General features: G+C 41.9%; 1 protein-coding gene across 1 annotated transcript; it reads right to left on the bottom strand.

Annotated features, from left to right (window-relative positions):
- Positions 1 to 302: 302 nt before the first annotated feature.
- lmx1al (LIM homeobox transcription factor 1, alpha-like) lies at positions 303 to 19091 on the bottom strand. The gene is made up of 9 exons (XM_035181187.2): positions 18722 to 19091; positions 16525 to 16613; positions 15717 to 15906; positions 4868 to 5100; positions 3462 to 3625; positions 3267 to 3344; positions 3052 to 3172; positions 2789 to 2944; positions 303 to 1963 (listed from the first exon to the last, which is right to left on the bottom strand). Exons 1-9 carry the CDS (start codon positions 18763 to 18765, stop codon positions 1806 to 1808), a joined length of 1233 nt encoding a protein of 410 aa, XP_035037078.1. The 5' UTR covers positions 18766 to 19091; the 3' UTR covers positions 303 to 1805.
- Between the last annotated feature and the right edge of the window lie 40 nt (positions 19092 to 19131).

Below are 19131 nucleotides of genomic sequence, written 5' to 3'. Positions count from 1 at the left end.
CCTGGCTACTCAATGACTGAGAAACAGGGAGTCTGGGAAGAAAGAAAGGAGGAGGAGGCCGTCCAGCTCTAATCAGCAGGACTACTGAGAGAGACAGAGGGAGGATGTTGAGTTAAGAGCCCTGTGACCACTGAGCAGAACAGACCTTTTCTGGTTTAATTATTAAAGCGCTGAAGGGGGTAGAGGAGGGAGGTGGCGCTCATTCTTTTCAAGCGTAATGAATTACCTTGGTTCATATCAGACGAGCAAGCGATCGGCGCACCTCCATTTATCATACTGAGGACAAACAAGGCAAGCACGCGTCAAAGATGAAACCGCAGATTGTATTGAAGATACGGCAACATTACATTCAAAGCACATCACCTGGCAGTCACTGAACAAAAACAAAAAAAGTCAAACAGGATTCTGGCCTAAATACCGCACAAATAAGTTACATTCACAAAAATATTCACTTTAAAAATACCATGAGTTAGTGATCAGAGTCAAAACATAATGTCATGAAGAAATGTCACAAGCTGTAGCCAATCACAGGCACCTTAATGAAACAGGTATGATCCTATAAACCTATTTTATTCTGCCCCTCCTTGTGAGTGAGATCCCCGACGTTTTGCAGGAAACACTCGCTATTCAACTTAAGTTCGGAGGCTATTTCCTTCGACCTAATTTGTGACACATAGATATCATGCTACAGTTTAAATATTTGCTGATTATCACAGAAAAATGTACAAAATATCTACCTAACATCTAATTTGCGATGTTTGAGAAAGGAATAATTACAGAAAGTGACTACAACGACTAACTGTAACACAGTCATACTCACGTTTACATTTGGAGTACACCATCATGTACCCAGTGTCCTAAGTTTTGGGCATTAGAGATCTATTGGTTATCATTTGCTGTGCTGCTTCTTAGCAATTACATGATAAAATAAAAGGGAAAGCTAAAGCAATAATAACTTACACCACCCTGTTTCCGCATAAGGCTCTTCAAATGACCCTGTAGTGTTGTGGAAATGCTAAAAAAATTACATTTTTTTTGGTCCATATTATACTTCACATGCATGATCAAAAACTAATATGGTTTGAAATGAAACTTTTACACCTGGTTTCTTCTTCTTTACAATCCTTGAAATCATTGGGCGACTTAAATTGTAATCCTATCCAGCACAATATCCTGAGTTATGGCTCAGGTTACATAAACATACACACTAACCTGAGAGCAAAATTGTACGCCAATCCATATACAGTGTTGTATACGCTGCAGTCTTTCACACACAATAATCAATCACTAGTCCTGTCACCAAAAAAAAAAGAACTTAAGCAGTGTATTAATTTAATTTAGACCCTTAGCTGCTCATAAGACTCCTACATACATGTCACTTGATTGATGAATTCACTTTCAACAACCAAATTTCACCTGTAATTCGTGATATAGATATTAATATGTTTGATAGGTGTCTTTTGCTTTTTGTTGGAAGTGCCATGAAATGCGTTTCATTGAACATCACATAAATACAACAAGAGAAATTGAGGTCCTTTAACATATCTTGGACATTTACAGTGTCTGTATTTCCAGCATATGATTCTTATCGAGAAACAACGGTAGGGACTTTATGCAAATCTGCTGCAAAATAATATGACTTGACGTGATAATCTCGGCCTGTGATAAAAGCTCAGAAGTGTGTTTGGGTGTGGGCTACTTCGTGGAGAGTGGTCCCACGGGCAATGTTGATGGACTGACTCCATTAGCTGCATCTCTGAGGTGAAAGGTGGATCGGGAGGGGAGAGGGTGAGAGTTTATAAGGGTCAGGAGGTGAAGTAGGAGTTCTGCATGGAGTAGAGACGGTCGATGGGGTTTCCCACTCGCCCTGGCAGGAGACCGCCGTCCCCTGTTGCTAGGAGGCAGTCGCCGAGGTGGCCGAGGCTCCCGTCGCTGTCCAGGTCGTGGAACACGGTCTCTGAGTCTGCAGGGGAAGAGAGTGACAGTGTGCAGAGCTGAAGTGGAACTGTCTTCATAGCTGTACCAGCGAGCACAGATAAATATGGAAAGAACATGGAAAGCACAATTCTTTTTTATTCAAAGCTCACTTGAAGCCAAGGAAGTTGAAAAACAGACAATATGCCAGCCCTCAGAGTTTTATCCCAGCCTCTTCTTATCTTTAATCAACTGGAAACCAGTAGGAAACGTGCTTCAAACGTTCTCCTATCAGCTAATGTAACATATCTGATCCGCCTATTTTTGCGTTACTATTTCCCACTGCACATTTTCTAAGGAAATGATAAAGAAACATTAAGCAGTGTAATTAATTGACAGCAGTGTAAAGGCCGCGTTAAACCCATTGGTTTGGAAGATGGCTGACATTTACTCAGAAATGTTTCAAGGGACTTTGGGGGCCCCAGGCAAAAGGGACCGAACGAAATGCACCTTTGATTCTTTTACGATCAAAATTACAAACAAAGTGTATGTACATGTTTTTCAATGTCTTTAACTAAACCTCTGAAAGAACGAAGCATTTGGCAGAGAGCTAGCGGCATAGGGTCTCGTTTGGAGATTTTCTACGATGGTGTTGTTGCAGTCTGCTCTACGTAGCTGATAGAATTTAAGGGGATTCTCACAAAATGGTTGTCGCTGTGAACTGATATAATCAGCCCCCTCTCAGCTTGGGGCCCCAGGTAATTGCGTGCTTTGCCTATCCTGTTGCAACCACCCAGATGAAACTGCGGAGACTAACTTGCTGAATGACCCCATGACCTTATTATTGTCTTGCAGCTTTCCCCTCCTGTCTTACCATAGGAGTGGAGCTGCTCGCTGGTCAGCTGCGGCGGGGTCAGCCCATGTCGAAACGGCTCTCCGCCGTAGATGTTGGGGTCCAGAGCAAGTAGCTGCTGACGTGGCAGAGAGGCATATCCCAGAATCCCATCCATGCCATGAGTACTGGATCCATCTGATAGAGGACGAGAATCCCCTTAGTCACACAGATTTATAGCATATTGTTTTTTAAAATGTTATTTACTTTTTTATTCTTCTCGATGCTGCGTTGACAGCTCTCACCCTCACTGTCGTCATTGCTCTGACGGCCCCCTCTGCTTTGTCCTCTCCGGGTTCCTCCAAGCTGCTCCTGCTCCTGCTGCTGCTGCTGCTGTTGCTGCTGTCGACGAGCGATCTTTTTCATCTGAGACACAATCACGTTGCATTGTGATATATTTCTATACGCATGTAGACGTGTGACATTGTGTCTTCATGAAAAAAAACGGGTAAAGTCTAACCTTGGCTCTCTGGTTTTGAAACCACACCTGCACAACCCGTACTGTCAGTCCAGTCTCAGCAGCCAGTGTCTCTCTCACCTGCAGGGGGAGGTGTTCCATTGTTTTATCTTGAGATTTACTGCTTTACAAACTGATAAAGACACTAGAACAACAAGACAATGCATTTTCCTTGATAACACAAGCTGGTCCACCCACCTTGCGGCAGGGCTTCGCAGACACTTCAAATGAGGCCTTGAAAGCGCGGCGCTGCTGTGTGGTCAAGATGGTGCGTGGTCGTTTAGAACGCTTGTGCTCCTTGCCTTCATCACCACCTTTCCCCCCGCCGGAGCCCCCTCCACCGTCCTCATCCTCACTCTTCACTGAGAAAGGTAAGCAGACAACAAACAATCAGACCGGTCTGTATGAGAAGGTGCACTTTTATTCTCCAGTATTTAACACTGCTGCCAGCTGTGGTCCCCAGTTAGTGACCAGTTGAAGAAAAAGAGTGTTTCTTCAGTGTTTGTAACATTCTGAAAAAATAAAGTACAACACACCAAACCAAATTAAAAAACAATAAAACATCCTGTTCACTGTATAATCTTTAGTTGTATAACACTTTTCAAAGCAAAGTTATAAAGAGCTTGAAACAGGATAAATCACAAATGGATTTAATAAAATCAAGCAATTAAAATACAAAGAATATATATAATAGAATAAAAATGAATAAAGACCCCAACAAGGAAGATAACCGCTAAATAATAATAACAAAAAACAAATAAGGCATGCTTGCTTTAAGACCAGGAGCTAAAGATTTCATAAAAAGATGAATTTTGAAGTGATTTAAAAGATGTCACTGATTCTGCAAGATGCAGATGCTCAGGCACCTCCTCCAGAGCTGAGGGGCCCTGACCACAAGAACTTGGTCTTGAAGCGGGACTCAGGAACAACCAGCAGCCTGCAGGCTGATAGGGGAGGATTTCAGGATCAATTTAGCGATGTAGCTGGGAGCAAAGCCATGAAGTGCTTTAAAAGTAATGATCTTAAAATCATCTGGTAACCAGTGAAGGGAAGTGAAACAGGGCTGATGTGAACTTGTCAAGCTTAAAGGGAAAGTTCACCTAAAAATGAAAATTCACTCATTATGAACTCGCCACTATTTATAAAAACAAAAGAAAAAAAAATAGCATAGTGGTGAGTAGATAATGAATGCATTTTTATTTTTTGGTGAACTATCCCTTTAAGGTGTGAAAGTGAATACAAAGACTTGCAACAGTGAAAGTCAACTTTATTGTCATTTCTGCTGTATGTACAGGACATAGACGGGATTGAAATGCCGTTTCTCTCTGATCCCCTGGTGTAAACATATACTGTAAGTAGACAGAACATATAAGTATATAGTCTAAACGAAATGAAATAAAAGCATGGATGTATTATATGTACTTCAAACTGAACAAGGGAGCAGCTTGAGATTTTAACTCCTTAAAGGCCCCCTCACTGGTTTGCTGTGGTGGAATGTGACAGGAGTTGAATGAAAAATACGTCGGCTGAATGATGGTAAAAGAAAGAATGCAGACGTGTGCAGAAAAAGCAGGCAGGCTCTGAACTGAACAAAGCTACTGTACTTGATTCTGTTGGCGTCGGACTGATGGCGGCCAACATTTCCCTCTCCTTCTCGTAGTCCATGCGGCAGAGCAGTTGGCCTTCTTTCAGCACAAACTCATCACCTCTCTGCAGCCGGCGCTCACACTCGCAGCAGCTGAAGCAGCCCAGGTGGTACACCTGGCCCAGCACGCGCATTATCAGCTCGGAGCGACCAATCACCTGCAGGCAGGCGCTGCACTTCCTCACAAACAGCCTGTGGGCACACAGAGTGAGGTTATACATGTGAATGATGGGAGTCAAGGAGTGGAGAATAGAGAGGTAATTAAAGATGGCGGCTTTGACACATTTACACTCGGCTCCGATGATTCTGGAGATTAACATAGTCTCTTAATTAAAGGTCGTATAAACATTACCCAATTCACAGAGCAACAAGGTGAACATCTGCTGAGAGGAATTACAGTAGTCGGTATTTTTACATTGTATTTTCTCTTCTCCCTCATGACAGTAGGTGGCAGTAGAAAGCTTTTGTTAAGAGAGCTCCCTGTTGTGATTTTTTTTTTTTTTAATTCCTTAAATGTTGAGATCGGTTTAAAGGGGTGAACCTCTGTCTATTCACATCCCACCAGCAATCTTAAAGGGCTGATTTCACATTATGAATAAAGCTTAATAAAGATTATTGCTCAGCTCCATTGCATTTCTCCACGACCACTTTCCTTCTTTTGTCCCCCCATCGCTCTCCTCCTGAGAGATGTTATAACCCCCTCGGTTTCTCTCCTGCCTCACCGTCTCTTCACATCCCTATTTCCATTCACGAGGCCTAAGTCTCTGCCATTAAATTCCTCTCAAATCCCTGCTCTCGCACTTGGTTTCCTCCCCCTCCCTCCCTGGTATTTTCTGCCAGCATTCCCAGTTCTCCCTCATGCCCTCCCAGCCTGCCTCCCCAGTTCACTGAAACTAATAAAGACAGGATTAATTAGATTGTTGTTTAAACAGTGCGATGGCCAGACAGACGCTGTAAACTCATAACCAGGGATTGGGGATAGCATGGGGTTAATCTCTCTCCTCTCACTTATGCACACTAAAACACATATACACACACACACACAAACATAGACACATGCACGTGCACGCGCCGGGCACGCACACAGACATTTGCACACACCCACTCACAGTTTCAGTATACCTAGTCTAAAATTTGGCTAGTAACCATAACCCATCATCCTACTGCTGGTGTAACCCACCTGCAATGAGAAGAAAGTGCACGTACACTGGATCACGAGAATATCACTTCAACATGAAGGTAGCCAGAGCACATAGGTGTAGGTAGACGGGAGAACAGGACGGGCACCAGAACGAAACTGGATAAGAAAGACGGGAGGGTGTGTAGGGGTGTGTGTGTGTGTGGGGCAGGTGGAGGAAGGGACGAAAGTGTTGAAGCTCCCTGACTGAGCGATAGGAAGGTGTTGCTGCCCAAATCTGGAGTGTAAAGAAGGAGCCAGGTCTGCACATTAGTGCTCCTAATCTGTGATTCTGTCCCAAACACAGCTGCCACGGCTAATCTTTCTCAATCCATCTGCCAAACGCTCCCAAAAAACTCCCCAATTGACAGTGTCGCTAACGTAACATCATAAACACAAGTGTCCCCCCCAAACGCATCCCTGCAATAATGTGTTCCGACAGGGCCTGAATGTTGCTCAACCCATTTTCTTTTCAAGAATTAAAATTGTATCTTTAAGATGCTGTAAGAAATCCACAAGACGCCGCACGTTAACCAAAATATTTGACAAATTTCACAAAGGAGAGCGATTGGCACTGCGCTCTCTGCAGCCTCGGTCTCCATCCAAACACATTCAAGGCTTCAACAACTTAAATGCCTCTTTTAATTGCGAACAAAATACAACACAACAGAATTGTCACAGGAATGCTTGCATAAGACTGACGATATTGCTGGTTAAGTCCCACACTCCCTAATCGGGGTGTACACAGCACGGTAGGAATTTACTCAACATGGCAAATGAAGGCAACTTGGGGCAACTGCCACAGAGGGGGGTCTGTAAGTAGATCAGCCTAATCCCTCTAATAGAAGTATCATTCACACCGGCCCTGACCAGAGAGCAGCTTCCAATAAATCACTATGGACATGATAGTTAAAGACCGGAGACATGAATTAAGACATGAATTAAGTAAATTTAGCTTCTACTGTTGCAGCAAAATTATACAATTGTGTCAATAATGCACACAACCAATTTTCTGCTTCATACTTGTATCCGTATACATGATCATTTCTTTATTTCACAACATTGTTGCACAATTTCCAATACAAACTTCTATTGGGAGATTTTTTTTAAATAGAAAACATTCATTTGAATGTCTCTAATTTAGCTTTGTGATTGACATGTTTATACTTGCAACAAGAATTAGTCGGGAAAAAGATGTTTGTATTAGCTACATACAGAGGAATTATATCTGACATTTCCAATATGCACAAAAGTAGAATTTAAATTAGAATCTAAACAGCTGCAGTAAAGACCAGCTGTGTATGGAAATCCATGTCTTTTTCTTGTAGCTTGTTAGTCATCGTAAAAAGAAACATTCACAAAATAAGGAAACACGTCCTCAAAATTACGAATGACTTTCTCAAAAATTACAGTTTTTCAATCTAATGACTTTGTTCCTCAAACAATTTGAAACTTCCTCAAAAAAAGGATTTTGTTTTAAATAGTTTCTCGTCATTATGATATACTGTGTCATTATTTTAAGGTTTCTCATTATTTTCAGACACTAAGTCATTATTTTAGTAAGGTTTCCCATTATTTGAAAATATTCAGTCAGTTTGAGATAAGTCATTACTTTAATAGGGTTTTTAAAATTATTTTGAGAAAGTTCCCTCATCATAATGATTTACGTTTTTCTTTTTTAAATCACATTGCTGGAAATGGGTTCCGCAGTTATGTGAGGAAGACTTCGGATTTATAGTTTCCTCCATTGTTGTGATGTATTGTTCACGACACATCCAGAATTACAGAGAACAGAGATGTAAGTGCAGACAGAAGACTATAGAACAGTAAACTTTGGGAGCTTGTGATGTGCAGAGCTTCAGGATCTTTGGCTGCAGGCGACTTCGCGCTCGGCGCTGTGGATTTGGGAAGGGGTTGGGGCCACGACTAATTACAAACTCACTGATTATGAGATCAAATGCAGAGAGGCGGAGAAAGGTAATGTCTTCTAAGTATTGGGTGGGTGTAATCAGCTCTTGCTTGCTTGCTTTATTGTAGATCCTAGGCATACAAACAGAATAACAGAATTTCCCTCATCTCCCTAAGCTGTGTCATGTGGCATTGTTTTGCCTGTGAGCTCTGACAAGCACGACACTGTCTGGACCCCAACACAATCGTTCCATAAATATGTATGTGTCTCAGAGTGATTACAGTTGTTGTGCTTGCTTCCATAATTGATGAATATTTATACAGGTATTGGTTTGCTCCAGGTTTGGAACCGTTTAATGGAAAAGGGGCCAGAAGAACCCAACGTAGACAGATTTTGTCTTAACTCTGGAACTGTGGCTCATCAGGGATCACTCATTTGAATTCCTTACTCCTAGTTTAAGATCTAAAATGATGTCTCTTCACATGTAATATGCCGTAGCTTGTGGTTCCCACATGCATTATGTGTTCAGAATGACCAGAGCGTGTGTGTGTCACATACATACATCCCCCGGAAAATGAAGGTGCATCCAAGGATTTGTGTGACAGATGCGAAAAGAAAAATGATATGCAACAACCTCACTTTAAAGTTGTATTCTGTTTAGCATCCACTTCCTAGATGTGTGTGCAAGGGTGTGCGTATGTGTGCAAGTGTGTGTGCGCGCGCGCGTGGATGTGTGTGCGTGCACTTTTCGGCGGATATTGCTCCGTGAAGCAAAATGGCTCAGAGCCAAGGTTCAGTAATCACATCATCTCCTTTTATTAAATCTCCCTGCACTGCTTCTGTGTTATTAAAATCTCCCAGCATTCCCCACAATACTCGCTACCCCTGCCACCACTCACTCACACTCAAACACACTCAAACACACACGCACACACATATAATAAGGTACAGTCACACATGATGCACACACACACACACACACACGTGTATATATAGAGTCACATGCACGCATAAGCACAAATATGCACAGTTTGTGTAAACACAGATAAGGTGCCTGGGTACAAACATCAATAAAACACTGACAGATGCTGTCATTTGTGGAACGTATCCATCCACGCATCAATGGAGAAACATCATAAACATAAACAGTCACTTGCTCAATGAGCCTCCTCCAGATTTAGTTAAAAACTGTGTAATGACCACGAGGGCCCTCAGCACATGGAGGACATCTCTGGAGCCATTTCTGCACAAACTCTCGGAATCCCACAGTTGCACAGTAACATGTCATGATAAATTCGCCCCGCACTAATAATAAGAGCAGCACTGAGGCCTGTAATATTCAACTTCTGATGTAATGTACCTGTGTAAAGTAACAACAAAAAGACCTGCGTGACGCGCAATGGTCTGCATGATATGTGTCTCTGGGTCTGTGCCATCTACACCTGATGCTACTGAGAATCAACGCTACGTGTGGGGCTATAGATGTGTGTTTGCGTGCGTGAGTGAGTGGGCGCGCGCGCGCGTGTGTGTGTGTGTTAGTTTAGATAACACAGTTAATCCCCAGGCCACCAGAACGCAATATCCTGTCTGCCCGTTTCTCATTTCCTGTCTGTCTCTGGCGGAGCGGGAAGCGGTGGGGAGGGGGGCGGCGGGGGACAGCGGGACCCGTTGCCCCAGAAACAGGAGATACAGCCAGTCGATTTGAGAAAAGTCTACGCCGATCTCCCCATCTCTCCCTCTCTCCGGTGCGACCCCCTATTCTCTCTCTCTTTTTTCCTCTCCCTCTCTGCTTTTATTATCTCAGATTTAATAAAGCCGAGGCGAGCAGCTTGTTCTGCCATGAAACATTTATTAGCTGTCTGTTATAAAATTGTTGTGGGGGAGGAAAGATGATGGGGTCTCATCTCGCATTATGCAAAAACAGTGGCAATATTACCCCCCCCCCCACACCAAACACACACACACACATACATGCAACCAGACAAAAATCAGCCCGTCCCTGCTGCTGTTCCCTTCCCAAAACTCTCGCTCACACCATGACTTTACCTTCTTTTATCCCATTTCTCTTTTTCCATTAGTGACATTTCGCCCTGACATTCTTTCATTTACACCATAAAATCCAATCATTCCTCAACATCACGCCTTCACAACACACAAACTTTCTCCGGCACACCTCCCACCATCATCTGTTGAGCTGCAGGTTTGACTAATATAAGACCCCTGGGTAAGGGAGGAGTGTTTGAACGTTTCACAGCCACATGTATGCGTTATGTGTAAAGCCTCTCACTGGGATTCATATAAACTGTACTGTAGTAAGCTGCAGCCATGAGTCACGCAAAGACACGCAAACTTTAATCATTCAAGGACAAAGAAAACCACATTTTCTCACTTTCTAGACATTTAGATATTTCCGTTCCATTTGCCTGGGTTGTGTAATCATGAGAAATCATGATGGTGTTTCCTAAAAGACACATTAGTAGTATATTGTGTAATTTTTAAATGTACATTTTTAATAGCTTTGAGTACCACAAACAAAGTTCTACTCTCCTCTTTCTTCTCTCCAGAACCTGAGCAAACAAAATCAAAGTTATCGGCATGGTTGCAAACCACTGAAAATGAGGGGGAAACAATTTTTTGTTGAACGTGTCTCTTAAAAGTGTAATTCTGGCTTTTTTTTAATTAGAAATAATTCATTAATATGATAGAGATTTATGAATAAAACTGCGTGTTGATAGGAATATGAGTTTACTGTGTCTGACATGTCGTTGCGTAATTCTCTCTACAAGTACTTCCCTGCAGCCCGGTGTCAGACCTGTCATCGCACGACAGCCCCAGAATGCTGGGTAATTAGCACTGTACCCAATCAGCCTCCCTACCACCACCACCTCCTCCTCCTCCTCCTCCTCCTCCTCCCATTGCCATCCCGAGACACAAAGAGCTGCCGAGGGGAGGAGGGGGGGGGCGATTAAGAGAAAACAAGGGATAAACGGGGAGATAAACTGTTTGGTGTCATCGCTGCTATCAATCTCAACGAGGAGGAAATGAGGTTTGGAATAGAGAAATATTATTACAAAGCAGACAGTGATGAACGAGGTAGCTGATGAGAGATGGAGAGAGATGGTGGGTGGGGTGAGGGGACAGGGGGGAGAAGAGCAGTGGAAGGCAGAGTTTCTATCCTCAGTATTTTTTAAGGAACGAGACTCAGAAGTTCACCCACATCGATGCACTGGAACCCGAGAGGATGCCGCGAGAGGCCGTCAGCACTGGACCCACAGCTTTTACCGGAGGGGGGATCCCATGACTGTGGTGGTGGGGTCTCCCTCTCTCTCTGTCTGCAGCGAGCGGGTTTGTAAACCTAGATGTCGTCTCGGTGGCCTCCACCCCACAGAGTGAGGTATTAAACCCGAGGTTTAGTGAATATCCACCCCGGTGACCTGCCTTTCACACGGCTGAAACTGCCTTTATAAGGCTTACAAGGGAGCTCGCTGGCTCCGCACAGCCAGGCTACCCTCCATTCTGTCTGAGCTCAACACTTTTGACCAACACTGGCCTTATACTTCTCCGCTTGGCAGAGAACCATGATGTCGAGCCTGGGTGTACAAGAAAGTGTAGGACACTGAGGCTGCACACTATTCCTGCTAACCAGCATCTTTTTCTAACTTTCAATCAGAATGAAATGTCGTCTTTTACTCACAATGAATGTTAAAATTTTGAGCAAACTGCTTTAATATATTTTGCTTTGAATTGTTTTCGTTATTCTCAAATTTCCACCATGTCTCATTCAGACCTATAGAATTGTTTTTACTAATTACCATCCAGACTTCCTGTCTCTGATATAATAAATATTTTCCAGTTTGCAGATTTGTATAATTCTGCTCATCTTGCCTGTGAAAGTGACACCTGACTATATCCTGATGGGAATTGTGAGCGTGTGTGTGTGTGTGTGTGGGGGAGTGACTCCAAAGCCTCATTTTGAACATCTGCTCAATAACAGGATGGAGTTCCAGAGAATTTCTCGAGGTTTCAAAACAAAAATAAATCCACAAGTAAAATCCACAAGATGCACTTGAGTTTATTGTGTCTAAATCCCCTCATTTCCATAACAGATTGAGAGCAGGGAAACTCAAAACTGAAGGCATACCTCCTATTTTTTTCTCTTTTACGTAGATAATGAGTGGCACTAGGGTGTGTACACTTGTTTATTACCTAAAGCTTCAGGGAATAAACCTGAACGTGAACTGAACCTTTTTTCTGCACAATTCTACACACAAGGTTGAATATTAGGATTCATGTGCTTCACCTTAAAAAGTATTTTGATATGTTGAAACCTCACATTAGTATATTTAGCAACGGAGCGATGAGTTTAAAATCATTTTCGAAGCAAAGTATGATTTGAAAACATTGAACATGCAAATGTTGAATTAAAAAAACTAACTTTTGCCTCGGGGGCAGTTTACACGGGATGAATCGGGTGGGGGATGGGTCACATTTCAAATTAGATCTGTTTTCTCATTTGAATTTAGAGACATCCACTGACTTCCACAGAATAGATTTGAAAAAAATCACAGCTATCCGCCCAATGATTTTTTACAAAATGAGTGTGGATAGCAGAAATGTGCAGCGTAGCTCGCCGCTAAAATGCAGGGGAGCGAGTCAGGGAGGAGAAGTCTGCTTGTCTGCTTGTGCTGGGTGATGTAATTCAAAGCAAAGGATGAATTAAAAAATATTTGGACAAGCCAGAGATACCCCGTGAAGGAGACATGGAAAATGGCCCAGTATGAGCTCAAAAAGCCTGCAAGATGCTGTCTCACCACACCATCTATTTTGTCAACACAATCCTCACCAGTAATTTGATTCATTTAATGCCTGACATGCAAAAAAAAACTCATATCAATGCATCAAGACACAGGCAATTGAAATCTGCCCCTGCCTCTTTGAACCAAAAGCGCCACCAATAACAGAGAGATCATCAACCCCCGAAAATGATTGTAGAAAATTCCTCTAAAATTCTGATGCACGTTCCAAATTCTTGGACATGGTTCTCTGTCACAATGCACACACCTGCTCTGGGCGGGAGCTCGGAGGAGTGTGCAGTGTGAGGCGCTGATGGACAGACTGCAGGGAAAACAAGGAGACATTGTTGCTGATCCGCCGAAGGTCACAGGCAGTACTGTGTGCCAAGTCTGGCACGGACTCAACACAACAAGGCGACTCTCCATATGCAATGTATAGGGGACTAAATCAACACCATAGTGAATGAAGGGCTGACTATTAATTTGGGCCTGCAATTACATTCATTACACGAGGAGAGCAAATACGCTTTTTCATTCCCTCACTGAAAATGAACCCAGTGCTTCATTTTTCCCTCCACGTTTCCCACTCATTTTTCCAGATAAACGTCACACAATGGGACTCTCATCAACCGGCCGTACACCCCCACCACACACACACACACACACACTTTTTCACCATAGCTCTCTCTCTCTCTCTCTCCCCCAGATGTCAGGTACAGTGGGAGAGTCTGTGCTGCTGGATGCCGTCTGACACTTTTCAAAACAATGATAACAAGCTGCAGGCTCGTCCTTCAGCCGTTCACCCCTGGAGCTCCCATCGCAGGCACACCCTCTCAACACAGACACACACACACACACACACACACACACACACACACACACACACACACACACACACACACACACACACACACACACACACACACACACACACACACACACACACACGATGCAATCTTCAAACTAAATCAGGACATCTTCCATTTCATAAAGCAAGCGTTAAGTGTGTGTTATGTTTTACATTGCAGAATAATGTGTCATGTACTGTATGTCCACATGCTGTATATTACATTACTATCAACGGATGGAATAGCACCGTGCAGTGCTATTGATTCAAATTAGATTGTGATCATAAACGTCCAGACACTTTTTTTTTATGCCTCTGAGTACTTTAAATCTTTTAATTATTACAACTATTATCACGAAGGCTCCTGCATTTTTTCCCACATAACAACTGTCAAAGTAGACTGTGCTATAAGCAGCTAAGATTCAATGATCATTTGAAAACTTATTAATTCCTTAAATACCCTTAAGTGGCTTCACAGACGATTTCACAGACTGTCAGACATCACTATATTCTATATCAGCATCGTACAAGCTCATTTTCTATCTGTATCCCACTCGGTCAAACGTTGACGGATCATTTTGATGTTTTGAAAATTTAAAATGTTAAATTCTAAAATCTCCATTCATCATAGACACACTCGTCACATTCACACTTTGGGGACCCTGAGGACATCATAGCTAATTGTGGTGTCAAACATGAATTTCCAACATGAAGCCGTTTGAAATCGATACCTCGCCGTGACGGCACTGTTGTGTTCAGTCTGAATCCCTTTAATCAGAATTGTGCAACGCTGCAAGTGACTGATCTTAGAGGCCGACACTGAAAATACTTCACCAGTCTCAACAAAGTTATTTATTTGCTCTTTGCTCTTTGATGATAATTTGGCGAAGGCTTACTTTCTTTCCTTTCATCTTTTTTTTCCAGATTTATGCTTGTTTATGTTTTTATTCATGTATCAGTGTGTTCAGTTTTTCATCACACAGACAAACTCACTCTCAGACTATCAAGAGAAAAACAGTTTTTTGTCATTTCTCCCAAAACTTTTTTTTTAAATTCATTTTTTACTTGACCAATAAAGGACAGTCTATTTGAAGTTAGAAGTGGGTTCGATCTTTTTGTGTTACAAGCAACCAACTGACCTCATTTGCATACAACTGTGTAAACAGTGATCACATCAATGTCATCAAAACTTTGCAGCGGTGCAAATTTGGAAACTTGAAAAACAAAATTTGGTCTTCAACACATATCAAGAGAATTTATCTTCCTTTTGACCTGCAGACATCAGGAGGTGGAGTGACATCACTGTTGAGGAGAGTGGATGACAGTGTGGCTCTACAGCAGAAATCACACTCTCTTGTACTGAATATACACACTTGTGAAATACTAGAAATTTTGCTTGAGAATTTTTGTAATTGTGAGACAAGCTTTACTTTAGCTTCTTAGTCACTTGTTTCTTTGCAGATTAGGATTTTACTTTATCCACATTATCCAGAAAGTTGAAATTTGGGGTGAAAGAAGAATTCCATCCCCAAATTGTATATATTTATTTACTTAATGATGAGGAGATGTGTTTTTAAATAACCAGGACATTTCTCTCAACCTGTTCCACACACAGCAAGCAGATGTGGGCCACTTCAGGCAATGATGAGGCACTTCTGGCCTTCGTGTGGCAGGGACAAAATGGACGTGAGCCTTAAGTGGCCCACTTGTAAAATAGCAAATGTGGCACAAATTATCCCAAAACAAATGAGGGACTTTCTCTAGCAAACATGCGGTGCTCTAGGCAAGTTGTAATCTGGATGAACCTCAAGTGGCCCATGGGGCACTTTAGGTTGAAATGCGGCATTGCTATGGCTTACTTGTGTGGCCCGGATCTGGCGAGATATGTGGGCCTGATGACACGCAGTGTGGCGGTGTGGGCCAAACCTGGACCAAAACTATTTTACATGTGGGGACGAGACGATGACCATGTTGTGCGCCTGAGTAATTCTACTAAATGATTCCACCCCTGCACCATATACTCCAAACCACAAACAAGACCTCAAAGTGTGTGTGTGTGTATGTGTGTGTGTGTGCTCTTACTTCTCATAGTCGTGCTTGCAGTACAGCTGACGGTCCCTGCAGTAACAGGTCCCGGTGAGCGCGCTCAAACACACGGCGCACTTGACGCAGGTCTCGTGCCAGGAGCGCTCGTTCACGCGCAGCAGGAAGCGGTCGGCGATGGGAGACTCGCAGCCCGCGCACACCTCTCCCCCGCGCCTGAACTCCGGACCTGAATATGCAGGACACGTATAAAAACCCAGAATATATTTTTAAAAAAATACTGCTGACACGAGCCCAAGTCTCCACAACTTATTAAAACCCCAAGTTTTAGATTGTGACTGATTTCTCCACAAGCTGAGGGAAAGTGAAGCATCTTTAATAACGGTATTACGCAGAGTCACCCACTTTGTGCAGGGCGTAAACAAATAATTGCTGTTTATTTAATATAAATACAACAGCCCCCACAATATTTATTTCATCTATTTCTACATTTATTTTATTTAATTTTTTACAATATGCAGTTTTTTTATTATTGGGCTTGGGAAATGTTCTAGAATTACATGTTTTATTGTTTATAATTCTTTTATATCACACACAGCAAAAGCAACTTCAAATTACATGTATTTATTTTGTACTTTTTTCTCTCAAATATTGCCTTAAGCATTCGCGTTTTGTTTTGTCATTCTTCAGGATCCTTTTATCACAATGTTTTCCTCCAAGTACGCACATGATACTCCTGCAGGGATTTTCTCAGCGTCACATTCACATTCGGGGGATGATGTTTGAATGTTTTTCATGTGAGTTGGATTTCGGTCTGCAACACATGGTCGGAGGATCAGTCACTCACCGAAAGGCGTTGAGGATGGAGGCTGCTGCAGACAGGACTGCTGGCTCTCCTCTGTTTTCATCCCTTCTCTCCTTCCCTCAGTGTGATCGCTGCAGGGAGACACAGAAACGTGCAGAATGTCAGCCGGACCGCCACAGTGGACTTCAACGTGTAGAAATCAAGAAACCAATAATATGTAATGTCAAATAATGTAGAAATGGGCGGTGCTCACACGTTTAGCCTTGACAATGTAATAGGCCTATAAATAGCCCATATATATATATATGGGCAACATTTCAAGTTCCCATCATTTAGATCCATACATAGATTGACTGACACACACACACGCACACACAAACACATACACACACACACACACACACACACACACACACACACACACACACACACACACACACACACACACACACACACACACACACGGTGAGAGTGCGTGTGTGTGTGAGATAGAGACCTTGGTTTGTTGTTGAAGGCAAAAATAACAATATACCTAATGAAATTTAAAGACTTCAAAATACGAGGCACACATCTCTGAGAATTTCATAAAAGTCTAATTACAATGAATTACATCTAAATTATATATGAGTATTAGCACATTATGGAGGCGTATATACTTGGGCCCGAGTCAGCTGGTATTTTAAAAGTTCATGTCAGCCTTTTAATATCACTCGACACTTTGAGTAAAATAGAGATGGGAAGTTGTTATTAATACACAATGTAAATTTATGAAAATATTTAAAAATGACTTCGGCCTATTTTCCTATATAAAAAATACATCTATCTTGGCCGTTTCAAAATAAGAGTAGCCTATAAAGAATTCTAAATGTTTTTGTGTAGGCTATAATTTACACAATATAATTATTATGAAATGGAAACTACATATTTTTAAAGCTTCTTCTAAAAAAATCCATTCAATAATTAAATTATAGGGAATTCGTTTTGGTTGTTGTATCACAACACGGATTTGTTTTTGCACAACCTGACTTGAGCATTAAAACTCGCTCACGGCATTTTAATATCCTACAAAATCCATTCAAACAAAAAATCTACAATTCCACAGAAATATTATTTGGCTGAAAAAAAATTATACAAAATATTCTCGTGAATTAAAATTTTCTATGTTTTTTGTTGTGGCTTCATTAGACTGTGTGGTGTTTTTAAACTACGGTACTATCACACTATATTCCAAATGAATGATAGCTTACATTTTATTATTGACATCATTTCTTGTTTTGGTATTTTTGGGGGAATCCCTCAGATTTTTCACTCAGATTCTAAAGGGCCTGTAGTTTGTATATTTCCAGTTAATATAAAACGGACTGTTGGTTTTTTGGATGATCTCTACATTGCCACAGAAAATGAAGGAGTCAATTAAAACAAATGAATTATGTAAATACAACTGATCTGATGTGGCATTTCCCCTAATTGCGGGTTGAATCCATTACTGACACAATAGTGTGATACATCCATAATTAGATGTTGAGACTGACAGCCCTATACTCAATAATAATCATAACAATGACCCGAGTAAAAATTTAAAGAAAATATATATTAACTTTTAAGACCTAGAGCCATCCAATCACCCTAAAGGGAATATTTTATATATGAGGATCAATAGGATCAATAAATTCAACATGCAATGAAATAAACAGTGAGAAACTTCTTTATAACCTCTCTTTTTGCTCTCAGGAATTAAAATGATGACAGGCAGAGAAACTATCTTATATGATGGTTTCATTTAAACGCTATTTTAGTCCAATCCTGTCTCTGTGTCATCAAATTCAAAAAGTACAATGATTATAATAAAGAAACTGGATGAAGTTGAGATGTAACACATCATACCTGTTCGGTCAAACTGTAAACACCATCAGCGTCATACAATCTCCATCTATAGAAAGTGTTTGAAACTGAATATTTCAATTAAATAATAATAAACAATAACACACTATTTAATCCACGTTATCTTTAGCTATTGATTGGTGTTACTGGGCCAATTTAATAAAAAAAAAAGCACATATAATTCACCAGACAGCGTCACTGTGACTTCATCTTTTAAACTGAGCATTTTTTTTTTACGCAAAATAACATTAAACCTGTGCGTAAAAGCTGCTGCGGGAATAAGAAACACGTTATCAATGCGCAGAAACAATCACACGGAGATCTGAAGTCCCGGATCCGCTAACAACCTGTGTCCTACCTTGAGGTGAAACACACTCCTCCTGAAATCTCGGTTGGCAACATTAAACCGCGCAGGGGGAAAAGTTTCGGCCGGTGAACGAACCCACGCGTTTCCAGACGAATTCACCTGCACCTCACAGTCCGGCGCGCATGCTTGTTGCCTACGATAAAAATCCAAACACCATGATGACCCAAACTATTGTCTATTGTCTCCCTCTCCGCTTGTCTCCAGCACAGCCCGCGTGTGCGCGCTCCGACTTGTTTTGTGCGCAAAAAAGGCGCAGAGGGAGGAGATGGACAGACACGGAAGGAAGGAAGGAGGGAGGGAGGGAGAAGGTGCGGAAGATGATGAGGGAAGATGAGCGATGATGCAGCCTATTGATGGCTCAGATGGGGATGATTTCACATTTGTGTTCAAGGTTAGAGAGA

Source organism: Hippoglossus stenolepis, chromosome 16 (genome assembly GCF_022539355.2).
Source record: "Hippoglossus stenolepis isolate QCI-W04-F060 chromosome 16, HSTE1.2, whole genome shotgun sequence".
Taxonomy (NCBI): Eukaryota; Metazoa; Chordata; class Actinopteri; order Pleuronectiformes; family Pleuronectidae; genus Hippoglossus; species Hippoglossus stenolepis.
The sequence above is the reverse complement of the archived record's forward strand: the minus strand, read 5'-3'. Positions and strand labels throughout refer to the sequence as shown.

Bases quoted from the DNA above. Each gene is read 5' to 3' on its own strand.
- lmx1al (XM_035181187.2), bottom strand. From the start codon at position 18,765: ATGTTGCCAACCGAGATTTCAGGAGGAGTGTGTTTCACCTCAAG. The intron at 16,614-18,721 runs GTAGGACACAGG...GTCTCCCTGCAG, and splicing joins GGAGTGTGTTTCACCTCAAG to CGATCACACTGAGGGAAGGA. The intron at 1,964-2,788 runs GTAAGACAGGAG...CTTCCCCTGCAG, and splicing joins CGAGCAGCTCCACTCCTATG to ACTCAGAGACCGTGTTCCAC.